At 44.2% G+C, this 18,648-nt stretch overlaps 1 protein-coding gene across 1 annotated transcript in view; it reads right to left on the bottom strand.

The window, feature by feature from the left end:
* Window positions 1–18,288, bottom strand: part of HSPA12A (heat shock protein family A (Hsp70) member 12A) — a 76,571-nt gene extending 58,283 nt beyond the window's left edge. The window contains exon 1 of the mRNA XM_045025221.1: window positions 17,995–18,288. Within this exon, the coding sequence (XP_044881156.1) occupies window positions 17,995–18,022 (28 nt within the window). The 5' untranslated portion in view covers window positions 18,023–18,288. The remainder of the gene's footprint in view (window positions 1–17,994) is intronic.
* Between the last annotated feature and the right edge of the window lie 360 nt (window positions 18,289–18,648).

Genomic DNA, 18,648 nt, shown 5'->3' with positions numbered 1-18,648 from the left:
TCTAGGCATTCTGATCTCTTGTAGGCATTCTGATATCCTTGTCATGGCACTAACTGCGTCTATGGATAGTGAGATACATAACTTGGTACAACTGGTATATAACTGTCAGTGGAACTTGTGGCCTTCATCCACCTCTTCAGATGGTCTCATGTGGATGTTGACAATGGAGACAGGATGGATCCCTGCAGAATTCTGAAGGTGAGGACTTTTTGAAAGGAGAAGTGTCTCTCATTCTCTGGGACCTGTTGGAGAGGACTGACTGGAGCCATTTCAGTGCTGGGCCATCTACTCCAGCTGGATGGGTCAGTAGCATCATGTGGATGGATTAGTAGCACCTTGTGGAGTTGAAAGCAGCAGAGGTTTCTAGTATTACTCTTCCCACTAAAAGCGTCATTATTTGTAGTATTTGATACAAGAACAGCTAGTCACCACAGGTCTAGCCATAGGATATGTGCAGTGTCAGAATCGCTGCTCATTGTCTTTCAAACTGCACCCAACGAAAGCTACATCAGAAAAAGAATATGGCTCTAAGAGGAAATGAAAAAGGCTAAGAAGTTCAGAATTAACCATCCTCTTGTACCTGAGTTCTCCAGTGCCTTCCTTAACTCCCTGATTGAGTATTGTGCTTGCCTTTAAGAAAGCCCTATGGAAATATAAAAGGATTCTATAGGAACTATTTTAATAGTCTACAGAATGTAATGGAAAATAATATCCAGTCTACTGGCTTTTTAAACCATCCTATAGAATTTGACAATGATAGTTTTCTAGAGAATAGTTTTCTATTAAACTATATAGAATAGTTCAAACCAAAAATATATAAATAAAATGCTAGAGAAAAAGCTATAATTGTCCATTATATTCTATGGGACTCTCCATAAAGATAGATTTTAGAGGACCCATAACTGTGTCATTCTCTTTCTTTGCCATTTGTCAATCTTCTAGTGTTCCATAAATGAAACTCTAGATAGATGACTATCATTTCACTATGATGGGATTCCATTTATCTTAATCTCTGAAATCTTTAGGAATTTTCCCCTAGACTATTAGTTCAAGGTAGTAAGCTTGTAAATGCCATAAGAAAAAATGATTGATAATTGTACACTCATAGGTAATAGAAATGATGCTAATGCTAGGTATAAATTATTTTAACCAAATGCACAGATTGTTTCCTCCTTTATTAGATTCAATTTCTTGTTTTCTCCTTTTATCTCATTGTTTTTTATACGTAAGGCACCAGTGACAGATTTTCTGCTTCATATATCGGGGAAATTGCTCATTTCAAAAGCAAAGTAGCATGCCATAACAATGCATTCAATCTCAGCAGGAGGTTCCCCACAACCTCAAATTTAGACAACAGATAAGCTGAAGTTTTTGCAAGTGCATAAAGGCTTCTAAATAAGAATTTCACCAGACAAACGGAAGCAGTTGCTCAGCTGGTGGGGCATGCTGCTAACCAGCACAATATACTGCAATCAGAACAGGTTTAGGAGCATCATGGAACGTGCCTCACGTCACCAGCTTATAGAGATGTAAAGAAGCAACTTAAAAACATAATAAAAATGCCATGTTTGTTTAGGTACTGACAGAACCCCAAGATTTCCATCAGATCACTAGCATGGAGTTGTTTATGCTCTTACTGTGGTCCTTTTAGAAATATGCTTCATAAAAAAAGCTTAGGGCCTTGGGAGTAGCACACTCTTCCAGAACCTGATCTGTGAGGACCCCTGCCTATAAAGCCTAGTACTGAAATCATGGAGGGTGAACAACTAGGAATTTAGGGTATGTCTACACTATGGGATTATTCCGATTTTACATAAACCGGTTTTGTAAAACAGATTGTATAAAGTCGAGTGCACGCGGCCACACTAAGCACATTAATTCGGCAGTGTGCGTCCATGTACCAAGGCTAGTGTCGATTTCCGGAGCGTTGCACTGTGGGTAGCTATCCCGTAGCTATCCCATAGTTCCCGCAGTCTCCCCTGCCCATTGGAATTCTGGGTTGAGATCCCAATGCAAAAACAGTGTTGCGGGTGATTCTGGATAAATGTCGTCACTCAATCCTTCCTCCGGGAAAGCAATGGCAGACAATCATTTCGCGCCCTTTTTCCCTGGATTGCCCTGGCAGATGCCATAGCATGGCAATCATGGAGCCCGTTTTGCCTTTTGTCACTGTCACCATATGTGTACTAGATGCTGCTGACAGACGCGATACTGCACTGCTACACAGCAGCATTCATTTGCCTTTGCAAGATAGCAGAGACGGGTTACCAATCATATTGCACCGTCTGCCATTGTAAATTGGCGATGAGATGACGGTTATCAGTCGTTCTGTACCGTCTGCTGCTATCATGGGTGCTCCTGGCTGGCCTTGCTGAGGTCGGCCGGGGGCGCATAGGCAAAAAATGGGAATGACTCCCTGGGTCATTCCCTTCCTATGTTTTGTCTAAAAATAGAGTCAGTCCAGCCTAGAATATGGGGCAAGTGTACTAGAGAACCAGAAAGCACAGCCGCTCCGTGTCAGAGCCCCAGAGATCCCGCAGAAATGATGAGCTGCATGCCATTCTAAGGGGTGCCCCTGCAACAACCCCACCCGTTGCTTCCCTCCTCCCCCAACCCTCCTGGGCTACCGTGGCAGTGTCCCCCCATTTGTGTGATGAAGTAATAAAGAATGCAGGAATAAGAAACACTGACTTTTTAGTGAGATAAAATGAGGGGGAGGAAGCCTCCAGCTGCTATGATAGTCCAGGCAGGACATTAAAGGGTGGGGGCGGGAGAGGAGACCAGCCTTCCGCTGCTATGATAGTCCAGGCAGTACAGAATCTTTTCTTTAGACATGACGGGGGGGACTGATAGAGCTCAGCCCCCAGTTGCTATGATGAGGACAGTTACCAGCCGTTCTGTACCATCTGCTGGGAATGACCAGGAGTCATTCCTATTTTTACCCAGGTGCCCCCGGCCGACCTCACTGAGGCCAGCCAGGAGCACTCACGGGCTGATGACGAGGTCGGATACCAGTCCTTCTGCACTATACCGTCTGCCACCAGGGAGGGGAGAGGAGAGGATGCTGATATTTAGCGCTGCAGCACCCCATCTACCAGCAGCATGCAGTAGACATAGGGTGACATTGAAAAAAAAGGCGAGAAACGATTTTTTTCCCTTTTCTTTCGGGGGAGGGGGGGGAAGGGTGTAAATTGATGACATACATCCTGAAACACCCAGGAAAATGTTTTTTACCCTTCAGGCACTTGGAGCCCAGCCAAGAATGCAAATGCTTTTTGGAGACTGCGGGGACTGTGGGATAGCTGGAGTCCTCAGTCCCCCCTCCCTCCCTCCATGAGCGTCCATTTGATTCTTTGGTTTTCCGTTACGCTTCTCACGCAGCACTGTGCTGAGTCCCTGCTGTGGCCTCTGTCTATCATAGCCTGGAGATTTTTTCAAATGCTTTGTCATTTCGTCTTCTGTAACGGAGCTCTGATAGAACAGATTTGTCTCCCCATACAGCGATCAGATCCAGTATCTCCCGTATGGTCCATGCTGGAGCTCTTTTTGGATTTGGGACTGCATCGCCACCCATGCTGATCAGAGCTCCACGCTGGGCAAACAGGAAATGAAATTCAAAAGTTCGCGAGGCTTTTTCTGTCTACCTGGCCAGTGCATCCGAGTTCAGATTGCTTTCCAGAGCGGTCACAATGGTGCACTGTGGGATAGCACCCGGAGGCCAATACCGTCGATTTGCGGCCACACTAACCCTAATCCGACATGGCAATACTGATTTCAGCGCTACTCCTCTTGTCGGTGAGGAGTACAGAAACCGGTTTAAAGAGCCCTTTATATCGATATAAAGGCCCTCATTGTGTGGACGGGTGCAGGGTTAAATCGGTATAACACTGCTAAATTCGGTTTAAACGCGTAGTGTAGACCAGGCCTCACACTGATCCGGAACTCTTAGTACGGTCATAGCACAAAGAACTGGGGATGGGTTGTTGTGACATATTCCCTCTAAATGAAACCTTGCTTAACATCTAAACCCCTCCTATGGTGGTGAGTCCCAGTGTTTGAACCTCAAAGTCAGCTGGGCCCACCATGATTCTGCAGGGGCAGCCATACATATCAAATGCCTGCTACCCACACTCATACCCACTTATGAATTAATAAAACGATCAATTCTGCTCCCTATTTCATTTTTGCATTTCTAGAATTTTAGTTACATTATTAGAAGCGTATACAGGATTGTATTCATGTAGTAAACTACTGTATTTTCCTTAACATTTATTTATTATTACAGACCACTGGGTACAATATAAAGAATTACAATCTGCTATCATACTATATTAAAACAATTGTTAAAACAGTTAGCTTTTGTTTAAAGAGACACTATCCAGAAATATACCCATCAGATTTTTCTGTTTAACAAGCTCTTACCATATTACAGAGTGAGCATCATTACAACGCCTATAATACGGTATGTCATTTCTAGAGATTTTAATAAATTGACTAAAATCCCTATATACTCACCTATATACTAGACCAGGCTTGTCTATCAAATGTTATTTAAAAAAAAAGGACAGGTGTGCTGTGTTTTGTTGCAGATGAATGTGCTTCGTCTGAGTGTTGAAAAAAAAAGTAACCAAATATCTTAGTATCTATCTGTCCTCTATTCTATTGCATACGTAATTGGCATGTTAATTTTTCCATTATCACAACCTTCCATATTTTTTGAGACATTCCTCTATGGTTGGGCTATTTTTCTCTTTTTCAGTGAGAGGCTTCCAATAGCCAAGCAGCTACTAGCAAGGATTAATTCTTTTTCCTGTTATGTGACCATTTCAGCTAGGGAGCCCTAAAAGGATTACCAAAGGATCATGTGGTAAATATCCAACAATTTGTGGTATTTGGTTATGGACTGTCTCTCAACACTCTCTAATGCCTGGACACGTCCACCATATATGCATAAAAGCTGCTCTTTCACCACAATTTCTCCCACATTTATCCCCATTCAATCTCTATATATCTTTTAACCTGACTGGTGTGAAGTCCCCTCAAAACAGGATCTTAAAGACATTTTCTTTTATTATGCTATAGACTGAGGTTGCTGGTACTCTTTTCCAGCTCAAACCCCATTCCTCTGGGGCAATTTGTCCTGGTACTTTACCTAGAGTGTCATATTTGGATTTTTTTTGTTAGGAGAGTTGTTTGCAAAGATTCATATACATTAGTGACATTTTTTTGTTTCCTAATTGACATGATGCGATAACGTCTATTAAAGTTAACTGTCTAAAAAGTTGAGATATATAATGCCTGACTTGAAATACTGATACCAGGAGAGAGAGGGCCAGTTAAAGTTAGTTTTCATCTCTAAAGAAGTTAGAAAAGTTCCTCTACTGAACAGCTAGCTAACCAGGTGTATTCCATGTGTATTCAATCTTTGAAGCTCTCTGGTTCATGATTTGGTTTAAGATCTGGATTATTTGCAAGGCTGTCATTGGTGAGGAAAAAGAACTTAACTCTAGCTCAATCACAAACACATAGAGTAGCCTTTGCTAAATAGGTATATCAATTTCTGGATGGCATGATTTTTTATTAATCTATGTTAGCCTAGCAATGTTTACACTGCCCCAATTTCCTATTCAATAAGGGCCCAGTGTTTGGCTGGGTTAAAAAGCCCCAGTCCGCTATTGGTTTGAATCAGCTGGCTTGACAGTACCACAGAATATTTGAACAATTAGCCCAGCCTGTTTAATAGGGTTGTAATAAGTATCTGCACTCACTCTTGATCTTTTCTTATTCCATATGAATTTTAACAATGTCCTTTGTATTCCTGCTAGGATTTTATCTGGAATAAACACAGAAAGATTTTTAAATAATTATTTTTATTAGCATTGCCTTAGAGCTGAGAGGCCCGATTATGAGAGGTTCTGTACAAAGATATAATGAGAGACCAGCCTTGCCCTGAAAAATTTACAATCTAAATAGATTTTGTGGATTTTAAAGCCTGAAGGGATCATTATGATCATCTCGTGCGACTTCCTTCATAACCCAGGCCGTAGAATTTGACCCAGTAGCTTCTGCATGAAACCCATATCGGGCTGAGTTAGAGCATATTTTTAGAAAGACATCCTATCTTATTCAAAGACATCAGGTAATGGAATTAAATTGTTCCAAAAAACAACAGACAGATATACAAAGACAAAACAGACTAAAAAGTGAGAGCAGAAGCCCAGAGAGTTCAATGATCACACAGCAGGTCAATGAAGGTGCCAGGAACAGAACCTCAGTCGCCTCAAACTCCCAAGTCCAGTGCTCAATCCTCTAGACCATAGGGTCTCACAGTAAAGTAAGTACAAAGTGCAATTCAAAACTCTTTAGACTCATTTTAACTATCTAGAGAATTTTCCTGGAAGCAAAGCTTGGTGGTCTGCATATTTCACATTGTCAGTGATGTTTGCACAACAGGAAATGCAGGATTTACTACATGGCTGTTTGGGAAGCAACACAGCTGGCAAAAACTGTATTGAGGCAGACAGTATTATGCGGTTAAACTGAAGTAAAGTATTGCTGGGATACTATCTCACCTTTAATACAAGATTGAAAGCAAAATGTCAGAGCTTACAAAAGCATCACAACAACCTGGCACAATCTACAGCCTGGAGGGTTTTAGTGCAGATACAAAAATGCTTTGAAAGGAAAAAAAGGAAAATCAAAAAGAAACAGAAATACAAAAATTAAAAACATTTCAATCGATAAATGGAAAGAACATATTCAGCATAAAAAATAAATACTTCCTGCTCTCAGCGCAGTCAACGAGAGTGTTGCTATTAACTTCAATGAAAATAGGGTAAGGTCCTTTATTTTAAACATCAGCACGTTTCCCACCTTATTTCTTGAAGAGTACAATACCTTTCACTTCCATGGAGACTGCCCCAGCTAATGACCATTCCAAATCTAGGCTTTCTGTTAACTTTTCATAATAATCAATCAGCCAGAATGCTGCTGTGCAATCTCACTGATTGCCTTTAACACACTATTACTGTGCTCTAAATGCTAAGATATCTGCACAGTTGAAGTAAACGTCTACAAATAAAATTTGTCTCACCAGAACCAATGCCTTTTCCTGTTTATTATAACTACTCTGCTTTGGATCATTTTTATGACTCAACCCAGGAGCCACCTCTGTGCTCTTTCATCAAGTATTCTCAAGATCTTTTCAGTTTTACACTGTTATTACCAGAAAGAACTCTGGATTCGTACAACCTCAATTTATTTGCTATGGGTGATAACCCTGTGCAGATAGCTAACTTAATCAGACTTTAAGTGGACCACTGGGTTTGTGTTGGCACGCTGCTCAGAGGTGAATTTCACCCTCTCTGAGATCTTGTCTTCTTGAAGGAACTCAGAATTCAGCCCAGTGATACCTTGGAGGCTGGATGAAAAAGAACAATCACGCTCCTCCTTTGCCATCTCCCACTCATACCTGTTGTCATACTGTACCCTATGCCTGGCACCTTTTCTGCGCACCAAGCAACCTCCTTTCCCCCCCTGAAAACTCCTTCCTCCTGGCGTCCCTGCACTAATAAGCTCCAATCAGGCATTACCTTTGCCCACATCTTCATAAAAAACAAACAACCTCCTCTTTCCCCCTAGTAAATAGAAAACACAAAGAAACAGAATCCAGATTCTGTGTAAAACTATCTTCTCCTAAGTGCAGTTTCCTGATGCTCATTCTCCTCATTCCATCTCTCATCATATCATCCAAATGGCTTAGATTGCAAGCTTTTCAGGACATACTGTATACCTTGTTTTTTTTCCATGTCTATAAAGTGCCATGCAAACCTGGGCTGCTAGATAAATATATGCAGTGTTACTGTAGCCATGTTGGTCCAAAGATATTAGAGACACAAGGTGAGTGAGGTAATATATTTTATTGGACCAACTTCTTCTGCCGGTGAGACAAGCTTTTGAGCTACACAGAGCTCTTCCTGATCTGAGGCACTACATATTAAGCAAGAGATTTGGTATAGAAAATACAACTAATGTGAACAAACAGGAAACTACTCTGGATGTATTGTTTACTATCTGTGGTTGATTAGTCACTTACTCATCTTTCACCATGATTGTTAGATTCACACAAAAACTCCTGTCATTCCCTAAACAGAATGACCTCAGTTACTTTTGCTTCTTTAAATGTACATTATATTCGGAAACATTTTCCCTTTCACAGTTTTTAGGAATACCAAAGATGCTCTTGGATCCAGACAAAAGCAAAAAGACTATAGAAGAAAAGTAGAACTAGCTAGTATGGAAAAGTCTGACTGTGAAAAGCAATAAATAAATAAACAACAGATGGTCACATGGCAATGAGTGTTATCAGTAAAGCCCTTGACATTCTACAAGGCTAAAAGTCCTACATTTGCTCACAGATGGGGAAATAAGAGAATGTCAGCAGTTGCAGAAGGACAAGGATGGTGTCAAATTTCAACATTCATTGGCAGAGCCAACAGTGAGTCTGTAGACTAGGATTAGTGGGTTAGTATCTAAGTGATATCTCATAGCAAAAACAAGAACTAACCTATATTATCTTTATTGCCTATTTATGATACTGAAAATGTTTCAGCAAATGGATTTTTTGGTAACAAGTGGTATTAATAGTTGTAGATCCCAGAAGAAAAGGGACTACATTTGAAAGCATGATGCAGTGGCAGAAGACAGCAGACCCTTAAGGCACATGGAAGAATACTCCATGAAATTGTTGCAACTCCAAGCAGTTGTATATTACAAACCAAGGACTTGTCTTCACTACACGCTAAATTGGCGCTGCTGCAATTGATGCAGTGGTGTCAGTTTAGCACATCGGATGAAGACGCACTATGTCGACGGGAGCACGTTCTCCAGTTGACATAATTAATCCACCTCAATGAGAGGCGGAAGCTATGTTGGTGGGAGAGCATGTCCTGTTGACACAGTGCAGTGTAGACACCACACCAAGTCAATGTAAGTTATGTCACTCAGGGGGGTGGCTTTTTCATATTCCTGAGCAACGTAGCTTATAATCGACTTAAGCGGTAATGTAGACAAGGCCCAAACATGCCTATGTAGTTCCTGTATTGTGCCATTACTGTAATATCCAAGTGCCTTAGCTATATTAGGCATCAAGTTTTGAATCAGGCAAAAGTTATCGACTAAGCAGATGAAAGTTACATCTCTACAGTCGGGAGATGCAAAGAACTTGATAAGCCTAAAAACATAAGGGGAACAGAGCTGACTAAGTGGGAGCGCTATTACAAAGAGCTATTTCTTGAACGTAACAGTTCCATGAGGACAATACTGGAAGCTTTTGTAAACTGTACTCCCTACTGTTTTGATTACAGTGTGTGCGCTCTTCGAAGGTATCCATGGAAACTTAAGAAAGAGGTGTTAGATTTGTTAGATCTATTTGGCACAGGGAAATGGGGCTAATTGCCAGTCTGTCTGGTACAACCACAGCTATTTAAATCTTTAAGAGTGGAGACAGCTAAGATGAAATCCAACAGATCAAACAGTTAGCAGATTGACCAGGAATACATTTCCCACCTAACCCAGTAGTATAGGACATCAAGAACATTTTAAAGAAATTGTGATATTTAAGTTATCATACTTGGTGTTACAGACAACCAGCCCAGTCCCTACAGCGAACAGGGATAGGTCAAATTCTCCACCCACTCCCAAGATAAAGGATGCCAATACCTGGTGTCACGTGACATAAGGCCATGAAGGAGAGGGCAGCATAGGGAACACTGGATGGTACAAGGAACTGGAGATCCTCCCAATGGAGAGAGAGTAGGTGAATGACATGCTCTACGCATCCCCATCTTCCAATGGAGAGAGGGTGTGGGTGAGTGGTGTCCAAACCCCAGCAGAGAGAGTGGGAGTATGGGATAGATGATCTAAACCCCCAGAAGGTGAGAGAATGCAGGCGATGCTCCCAGAAAGATGCTGTGGGGCATGGGGCATGGTACAGATTTCCCCACATCGATCCTCCACTGAAAGGTAATAAACAGTGGGCCTCTAGGTTTCCTCTTCCAAAAAGGCAACTGCAGGTAGGGCAGTTCATTGAGGGAGTTTTGGGGATGGAGGAATACGGGTTTTCATGGGTGGGATGATGGCATCCACATGGTCAGATAAGCATGTATGGTTCTGGGTGCTTTTCTGAACCCCAAACCTTTTAAAGGTCATTCTAGCAATTTTAAAATAACTTAAAAGTTCACCAAGATATACAGAGCAACCCTTTAGAGCAGTGGTGGGCAACCTGCAGCCTGCAGCTCCCATTGGCCAGAAACGGCAAACCACATCCACTGAGAGCTGCAGGGGGGCGTGCCTGCAGATGGTCAATATCAGCAAGATGTCTCGGGGCCCGCAATCCGATTACTATGATGGGCTGTATGAGGCCTGCAGGTCACTCACCACTGCTTTAGAGTCTGTGGGCCTTGGCTCCTGGGTCTTTGGAGAATTGCTGCTGGAAAAAATAATGTGTGTGGGCAACAATGGAAGGGAGAAAAGGAACAGAGTTCACCCTTAACATGGGGAGTCTTACTGTTAAAGATTCTCTTTTAACTATAGCTGTGGGTAGGGAATTTCCAGTAGTGTTGGGTAAACTCTGCTTTGTATAGTCTGGAAATCAGATTCTGGCCCCAAATCCAGAGCCTTTGAGCTGTCACAGTGGCTCTAAAGGGCCAATAAAGCTGTCTTCCTGGCCTTAGTCCCAATTCTTCACTGTCTTGCATGCTATATACAGTCATTTTCACCTGTGCAAAGTGTCAGGTCCTCTGCAGTGACCAAGTTGTGCTCAATGCTGGGGGCACAGGGGGGAGAGCTAGGGGAGGGACAGAGGGCTCTAAGCCACTTTTGTGGCTGCGGGATCCTGGAGCTGCAGAGAGTCAGTCTAGACCCTGGTGTAATTTATCACAGCCTCAAGGTTGCTCAAAGTTATAATCTCAGTTAACTGGCTTTAAAGCTGCTGTGATACCACAGCAGTGCAAATCAGCCATAACGAAGCCAAGGATCTGGGCCAGTGAGTGTGAAGTGGCTAATGTAACACACGGCCAGACCCAAATGGTACACAGGGTGCAAGGCTGTGGAAAATCGGATCCAGCAACTTCCAAAGGCAATTCTCATACGTCCTTGACCCACCCTTATGCAGTCCTAAATAGTGCTACTCGGGAGACGAGAACAAAGGCCCTCTGTGCTGAGAGCTCTCTCTCCTATCCTTTAGATTCATTTTGTAAAGAGTATTTTAGTGCATTCTATTTTTAGACTGACTGCATTTTACTTTTCGGTGATGTGATAACATTTTTTAAAAACCCTCTGAACCTGACTTGGGAGGAATTTCCTGTTACAATATCTATGTATCCACCACTACCAGTTCACTGTGGCAATCCTACTTTTAAAACACTGCATTCTCTGTTTTAAAAATACCTTGTGGTATAATGAAAAGCTCCCATTTATTTTCTCTGTCTTACATACATGCATTACTATGCCACTCATCACCATAGCAAATGCGCATATTTATCAGCCCTTATATCTTGTCATCAAGACACATAATATTATATCATTCCTTATTAACCAAAGTAAGAGTCTGATCTACTCATTGATTTTGCTCTTGAGCATAAATCTTAATCGGGTGACTAGTCCAGCTCACTTCAGTGTGACTGAGTAAAATGTATTCCTATGAGCACAGCTCATAGGAACAGACTCTGTGGGTCTGATCGTCAGCTACAGCAGAGGAGTGCTCGGCACATCTGAGGCACAGACTCAATGGTACCCATTGTATCCCCCTCCCCCCATCCTGAGGCTGCCCTGACATAGTGTAGAGCAGAACGAAGGCCCCCAGGAGCACTTATGGTGGCTGGTAGTCACCAGGACACAGAGACGCCAGCCACAGGAATGCTACAGAGGCCCAATACCACTTCAGATTTCCCCTATGCGATGGTGACACCTCTCCCCCAAGGGCCATATCCCCATTATTTAGAGTGCACCAATGTGCTCGTGCAAAGTGGCTGCATCGTGCACTCCAGGATCGGGGCCTGTATATTTAAGAGCTTTAGAACTGTCTCCTATTAGTTCTGCATCACACTCCATCCTCTTTCCTGCTGGCGAATTCAAGCTGAACAGACCTGAGTGTCAGTCAGTCACCTCGATTCTTTCCTAGTGCTTCAAACACTTAAATGAAGCTGTTAGATGGAAAGCTGATGAATGCTATACAAATGCCTAATAAGTAAGTAAATAAAATAATTATGAAGAGACAAATAGGTCAAAACTTAGCATTTAACAAAGAGGTACTTACCTGCAAACTTGTGGCAATTGTCAAATTAAATTGACATTAAAAAAAAAAAAGGGAATACAGCCCATCAGGTTCCTCACAAAATGTGCTAACAGTTTACAGAACAATATGTCAATGAGTTAAGATCTTTCCTCTCCTAATCTAGAAACACTGCACTTACATGAAACTGCTTTCTTCTATTCATGCTTTCCATAATTATTTATTGAAACCAAGAGTGACCTTACCACAGTGTAAACATACAAATATTCATGGCTCCTGTTCTACAGAGCATACGATCTAGTATAGACAGAGAGAGATTTTCAAAAACACTTAATAATAGTAGACTAACTCTACCTCTCACTGAAGTCAAGGGTAAAACTCCCACTGTTAGAGTTAGGCTTACACCATTTTGGAAATCCCACCTACAGGGCTGATTTCCTGCCTGGAGTTCCTCCACTGAAGTGAGAGTAATGTCAGTGATGAGTTTAGCCCATACTGTGTGAGAAGAGTCCAGACACAAGTAATGAAGGTGGACGGGATACCAGCCTTTGCAGAAAAACAGTGTTTTAAGGGTGGATTTGAATGAGCAGAGGGGGGTTCTTTGGTGCACATGAAGAGAGTAGGGAACACCATGCAAGATGAGAAAAAGAGTGGGAAGGATACAAAGGGAGTGGTTGTGAGAGAGGTTTGGTATGGCACAGGGCAGTGGTTCTTAACCAGGGGTCCGGGGCTCATTGGGGGGCCGCGAGCAGGTTTCAGTGGGTCGGCCAAAATAAGCCAGAGAGCAGGGCCAGCGTTAGACTCACGGGGGTCCAGGGATGAAGCCAAAACCCGAGCCCCATCGCCCTGGGCTGAAACCGAAGCCCAAGCAACTTAGCTTTGCGGGGCCTCCCATGGCAGGGACCCCAGGCAACTGCCCTGCTTGCTACCCCCTAAGGCCACCCCTGGCTTTGAATCTACTGGATATGCAGAGGAAGCGTTGTTGTGGCACACGCAGGCTGTGGAGTTTTTATAGCACGCTGGGAGGGGCCTCAGAAAGAAAAAGGTTGAGAACCCCTGGAATAGGGAACTGGAGACAAAATCTGGCATGTGGCCAGGAGAGGCGTTGTGCACAGCTTTGAAGGAAAGGACCAGAAGCCTGAACCTAATGCAGCAGGAGAGGTGAAGCCCATAATAGGAATGAAAGTTGACACCAACATGCCCAAAACAATGAGGAGAAGCTGACTTTGGCAAGTCACATGAGGACTTCAACTGAGGAAATCTGTGATCATGCAAAACAAGCATTCAACAGAAAATGATGGAGGTGATGTATTTCATTAAAATCTTCTAAAATGTATTATCCTAATTTCAATTAAAATGACGTTGTCAGAGAACTGAATGGATTCAAATGCCACCTTTTAGTTATGGGGCCAGATTTGATGCACCTGAGGCGACAGTCCTGTCCTACTGCGTAAAACTGAGCAGCATAAAGGCTGCTCTAACATGCAGTGACTGTCCATGTCCCAAAGAGGTCACGCCAGCTCCTGGTGATAGCGACTGTGGCTAAGGTATCCCTACACCTCAGTTACAGTGGCTCAGAGTGTGGGGAATAGGAGCTGTTACATCAGCTCAATGCCACCTGAGTATGCCCCGATGTTCATTGATTCCAAAGCCAGAAGGGACCATTGTGACCATCTAGTCTGACCTCCTGCATAACAGGCCATAGAACTTCCCCACCAAAATTCTTTTGAACGACAGCATATCTGGAAAAAAAAATCCAATCTTGATTTTCAAATTGCCCATGAAGAGCCCATTATCAAATATTTATTCCCCATGAAGGTACTTATAGGCTGTGATCAAGTCATCCCTTAACCTTCTCTTTAAGATAAATAGGTTGAGCTCCTTGAGTCTATCACTATAAGGCATGTTTTCAAATCCTTTCATCATTCTTGTTGCTCTTCTCCAAACCTTCTCCATTTTATCAACATTCTTCTTGAACTGTGGACACCAGAACTGGACACAGTATTCCAGCAGTGATCACACCAGTGCCAAATATTTAAGTAAAACAACCTCTACTCCTATTTAGGATTCCCCTGTTTATTCATTCAAGGATACCATTAGCCCTTCCGGCCAGTGTCACACTGGGAGCTCGTTCACCTGACTATCCACGACAACCCACAAATGATTTTCAGAGTCACTGATTCCCAGGATAGAGTCCCCCATCCTGTAAGCATGGCTTACCTTCTTTATTCCTAGATGTATACATTTATATTTAGTGTATCCAAATGCATGTAGTTTGCTCATGCCCAACTTACCAAGCGATTCTGATTGCTCTGTAATAGTGACTTGTCCTCTTCATTACTTACTTCTCTCTAATCTTTGTGCCATCTACAAACTTTATTAGTGGTGATTTTATATTCTCTTCCAGGTCATTGATAAAAAAATGTTTAATAGGGTAGGGCCAAGAACCGATCACTGAGGGACCCCATTAGAAACATACCTGCTTGATGATGATTCCACGTTTACAATTACATATTGAGACCTATCAGCTAGCCAGTTTTTAATCCATTTAATGAGTGCCTTGTTAATTTTGTATCATTCTAGTTTTTTAATCAAAATGTTGTACTAAGTCAAATACTTCAAAAAGTCTAAATATATAACATCCACACTATTACCTTTATCAATCAAACTTGTAACCCCATCAAAAAAAATTAAGTTAGTTTGACAGGACCTATCTTCCATAAACCCAGTGTAGGACAGATCCTCTGGGGCCTGATAGGCTTTAGGGAAACTTTGCATCCATGGAGAAGCAAAATGTCGCCCTAGCACAGGGCAGGGTCTGGCTCAGGGGCTAAAGTGTGCTAGACATTCCGGTTAAAAGCTTATCACACTGTGTACTGTTTTTTTAAAAAACAAAACAAACTAAACAAAAAACAAACTTATCTGCTAAATTGGTGTCATTCAAATATGAGCCAATGGTTCATATTTCTTTAAGATAGTATTATTAAAGCTTTAACACAACAGTTTCTATGAATAAAATTAGTCACGCTCATGCTGGCCAAACTGCAAATACTGCAGTGCTGTGCTTGTAGCCATAAAAATGATTAACAGCTGGCGCATACAGCATTTTGCTATTTTACATAGGTGTGTGTCATTTTTGCAGCACACCACACTGCTATAAATTTTTGCAGCCCTAACACTACCAATATATGTACTCTCATTTAGCAGTATTTTTTTTTTCAGATTCCTTTTTCTCCAACTGTTTCAGTGTTCCATAGACTACAAAAGATGTAAGTATTCCTGGTATGACAAATCATTACTTTGCTACATCATATTCCTTCTTATGGTGGAATCCTTCCTGCTTAGGTTCTTCCTCTGAACATTTAATTTAAACATTGCAATCCACCAGATTTGCAACTATGTGTAAAAATATGTAATACACTGTCATCTAACAGATGAGTGAATCTGCTTTCTACTCTTCCCTTTGTCAGCTGTCTGCTATAACAACATTATAGTTAACTTCATCAAGCCAGACAGACAAATCATTACAGCCTTTATTTAAAAAAAATAATAATTTACATGAGGGGAAGGAGAGTATTGGAGTTCCCAGCAACTCTTGGCAAGCAAAGCAACAAAAGAGCAAAGCACATATCTTTAAGATTCAACTAGTTTTTCAAACAATGTTCTGTTCTAGAGTTTTCAAAATGGATGCTCTCGGACATTCCCATTTAAGATGCATTGCAGTTGAACTATTTTATTCAGGAATATACTCCTCTAAACCACATGCTAATCCCATATAAACCTAGCCCTTTATTTCTCTCTACATCATCATCATCATCTAGAATTTCATTTGTGCAGAGACTGGGATTCAAAGTTGCAATGTTTTCAAACCTCTGCAGCACCCACATGGAGAGGAAGCAAGTACATCACACTGGCTATATTTTATTCCCCTATAATTATTATTTGCATTCTGGTAATACCCATACTGTGCTGGCACCTTCACAGACATATGCATACACAGTTGTAGTTCCTCTCCACCCCCACCCCCCATCACTGTTTTATTCCTAAGCACTGTAATTACAAATGGACCTTTTTTCTTTCTTTCTTTTTTTTAAAAATTTATTAGAATCCTCCTGAGCTGGATAAAAGGAGACCCAGAACAGCTCCTGCTTTTGATTTTACAAAGTCAAAACCCCATGTTCAAGGTTGTGCAAAACTGCCTCTGGTTTTATCCCATCTCTGAGACGCCTTAGATTCGGAGCTATCTGGCTGCTCCACGATGCTGAAGATATGATGTGATCCAAAGGGGGCAGGGAGGAGATGATTCTGTATCACAAACCCCAGGGCACATTGATGCACTGACAGGCCTGCCTCTCTATTAGGCTAAGATGCCACTTCCCTTTATTTCAATCGCAGCAGCACCTGACTTGAATTACAAAGTGTGCCCTTGCCCAGAGTCTGACCCTATCCTGGGAGAGGAGACTGGCCAGTGGGAGACATGGGGAGAGAGGCCTGGGCTAGCTGGGTGCTGTATTAGCCTTTGGGAAACAACTGCTGCATTGGCAGCTTTGTTGGGGTCTGATTGCCTATGACCCAGCTGCGCCCCGCCCAGCCGTATGTGTGGTGGCTCCAAGGGGCAGCCCGGGGACAGAGAGGAGATGTGTGATCAGGGTCATCACGTTCCTCCACATTGTTTTGTCACCTGGCTCCCACCATCAGCCCCCTCTTGTCTAGGGTGACCAGACAGCAAGTGTGAAAAATCTGGACAGGGGTGGGAGGTAATAGGAGCCTATATAAGAAAAAGACCCAAAAATCAGGACTGTCCCTATCAAATTGGGACATCTGGTCACCCTAGCTCAGTGGTTTGAGCATTGGCCTGCTAAACCCAGGGTTGTGAGTTCAATCCTTGAGGACACTTAGGGGTAAAATCAGTACTTGGTCCTGCTGGTGAAGGCAGAGGGCTGGACTCAATGACCTTTCGGGGTCCCTTCCAGTTCTATGAGATAGGTATAGCTCCATTTATTTTTTTTACTCCCGGCCTGCTGCACCGATTCCTCTCCCAGACAGCACAGGATGAGCAGCAGCAGCCCCTCCAGGGGTCATGTCAGGCTAAAACTCGTCTCTTCGGCGGAGGAGCAGGACTGCAGCTGGCTCGGGAAACGCCTGGCCACCCCCGCCCGGGAGGGGGGGGAACCGCTGGGCTGCACTGCGCGACCGTATGTGAGCATCAATCCAGCCCCAGGCCAGTATCCCCTCGCCCTGCCGGGAGCGGAGCGCGCCCCACGCTCAGCAGCGCGGCCCGGCCCTGCCCCGCACCGTCCCGGGGCCGTCTGCGCGATGCCACGCGGAGGGCTCGAGCCAGCTGCACCGCTGTGCCTAGGCGGGGCGGGGCGGGCCTGGCCCGGGGCGATACATCGGACAGGGGCGGTCGGGGCTAGCGCCAGCTCCGCGCAGAGCCGTTTCTGCCCCGCGCAGCGCGGGGGACGCCTCCCGCCGCCGATGTCCTTCAGCGGCCGGGAGCCCTCCGCATGCAGCGCACCCCCCGACGGGACGCGGCTGCCCCGGAGCCGCACTCCTGCCCGGCCCCTGGCTGCAGCGGCCGAGGCGAGCCGCAGCCCCACGCGCATTCCCGGGGAGGTTTCCTGCATTGCGGAGGGGCTGCTCCGTGCCCGGCCGGCAGGGGCTTCCCCGCTGCAGGCAATAGGGAACGCGGTTCCTCCTACCTGCGGTGCCGCCCTCCGTCTCGGCCATGGCTGGAGCCGCCTCTCGCCCCTCTCCGTCCTGCAGCCGCACGCGGGGCGCCCCTCACGCTGCAGCCTGAGCCATCGCCGGCTGCTGCTGCCTCCTCAGCAGGCTGGAGCCCAGACGAGGCTTCGCTCCTTCCTCCCTCCCCCACCCTCGTAGCGCCTTCCCACCGATGGTGCAGGGAGCCAGAGGGACGGCTCAGCGTTTGACCCCGGTGCTTTCCTGCGGGCTACGGCTGCTCAGATTGCTGCAGAGCCCCTCCCCTGCGAGTGTGCGCTCGCCCTCCGCTTCCCCCTCAAACAGGGTACCCCAGGCTGCGACTGACAGACTCGCTCGTGGAGCTGCTAAAGGACGGAGGAGCTCAGGGGAGGGAGCCAGCCTAGCTTTGAATGTGTATTTCGTTGTCATTGCTATCGCTTTCGGTGCGCAGACGAAGCTGACAGCGTCATGAGGCTAGTTCTACAACCAAACACCCTGCACATGGCTGAGTGGTTGGAAACTGGAGCGTGCTGCCTATAGCACGGGCTGGCCTTTGTGCACAGAAAAACACCACCACCAATAAGGAGTTGGAGCAAGGGCAAACATCATTTGCAAAAGATGCATGGGGTATTTGGCTTTGCATTTCCTGTGAC

Source organism: Mauremys mutica, chromosome 7 (assembly GCF_020497125.1).
Source record: "Mauremys mutica isolate MM-2020 ecotype Southern chromosome 7, ASM2049712v1, whole genome shotgun sequence".
Lineage (NCBI taxonomy): Eukaryota > Metazoa > Chordata > Testudines > Geoemydidae > Mauremys > Mauremys mutica.
The sequence above is the reverse complement of the archived record's forward strand: the minus strand, read 5'-3'. Positions and strand labels throughout refer to the sequence as shown.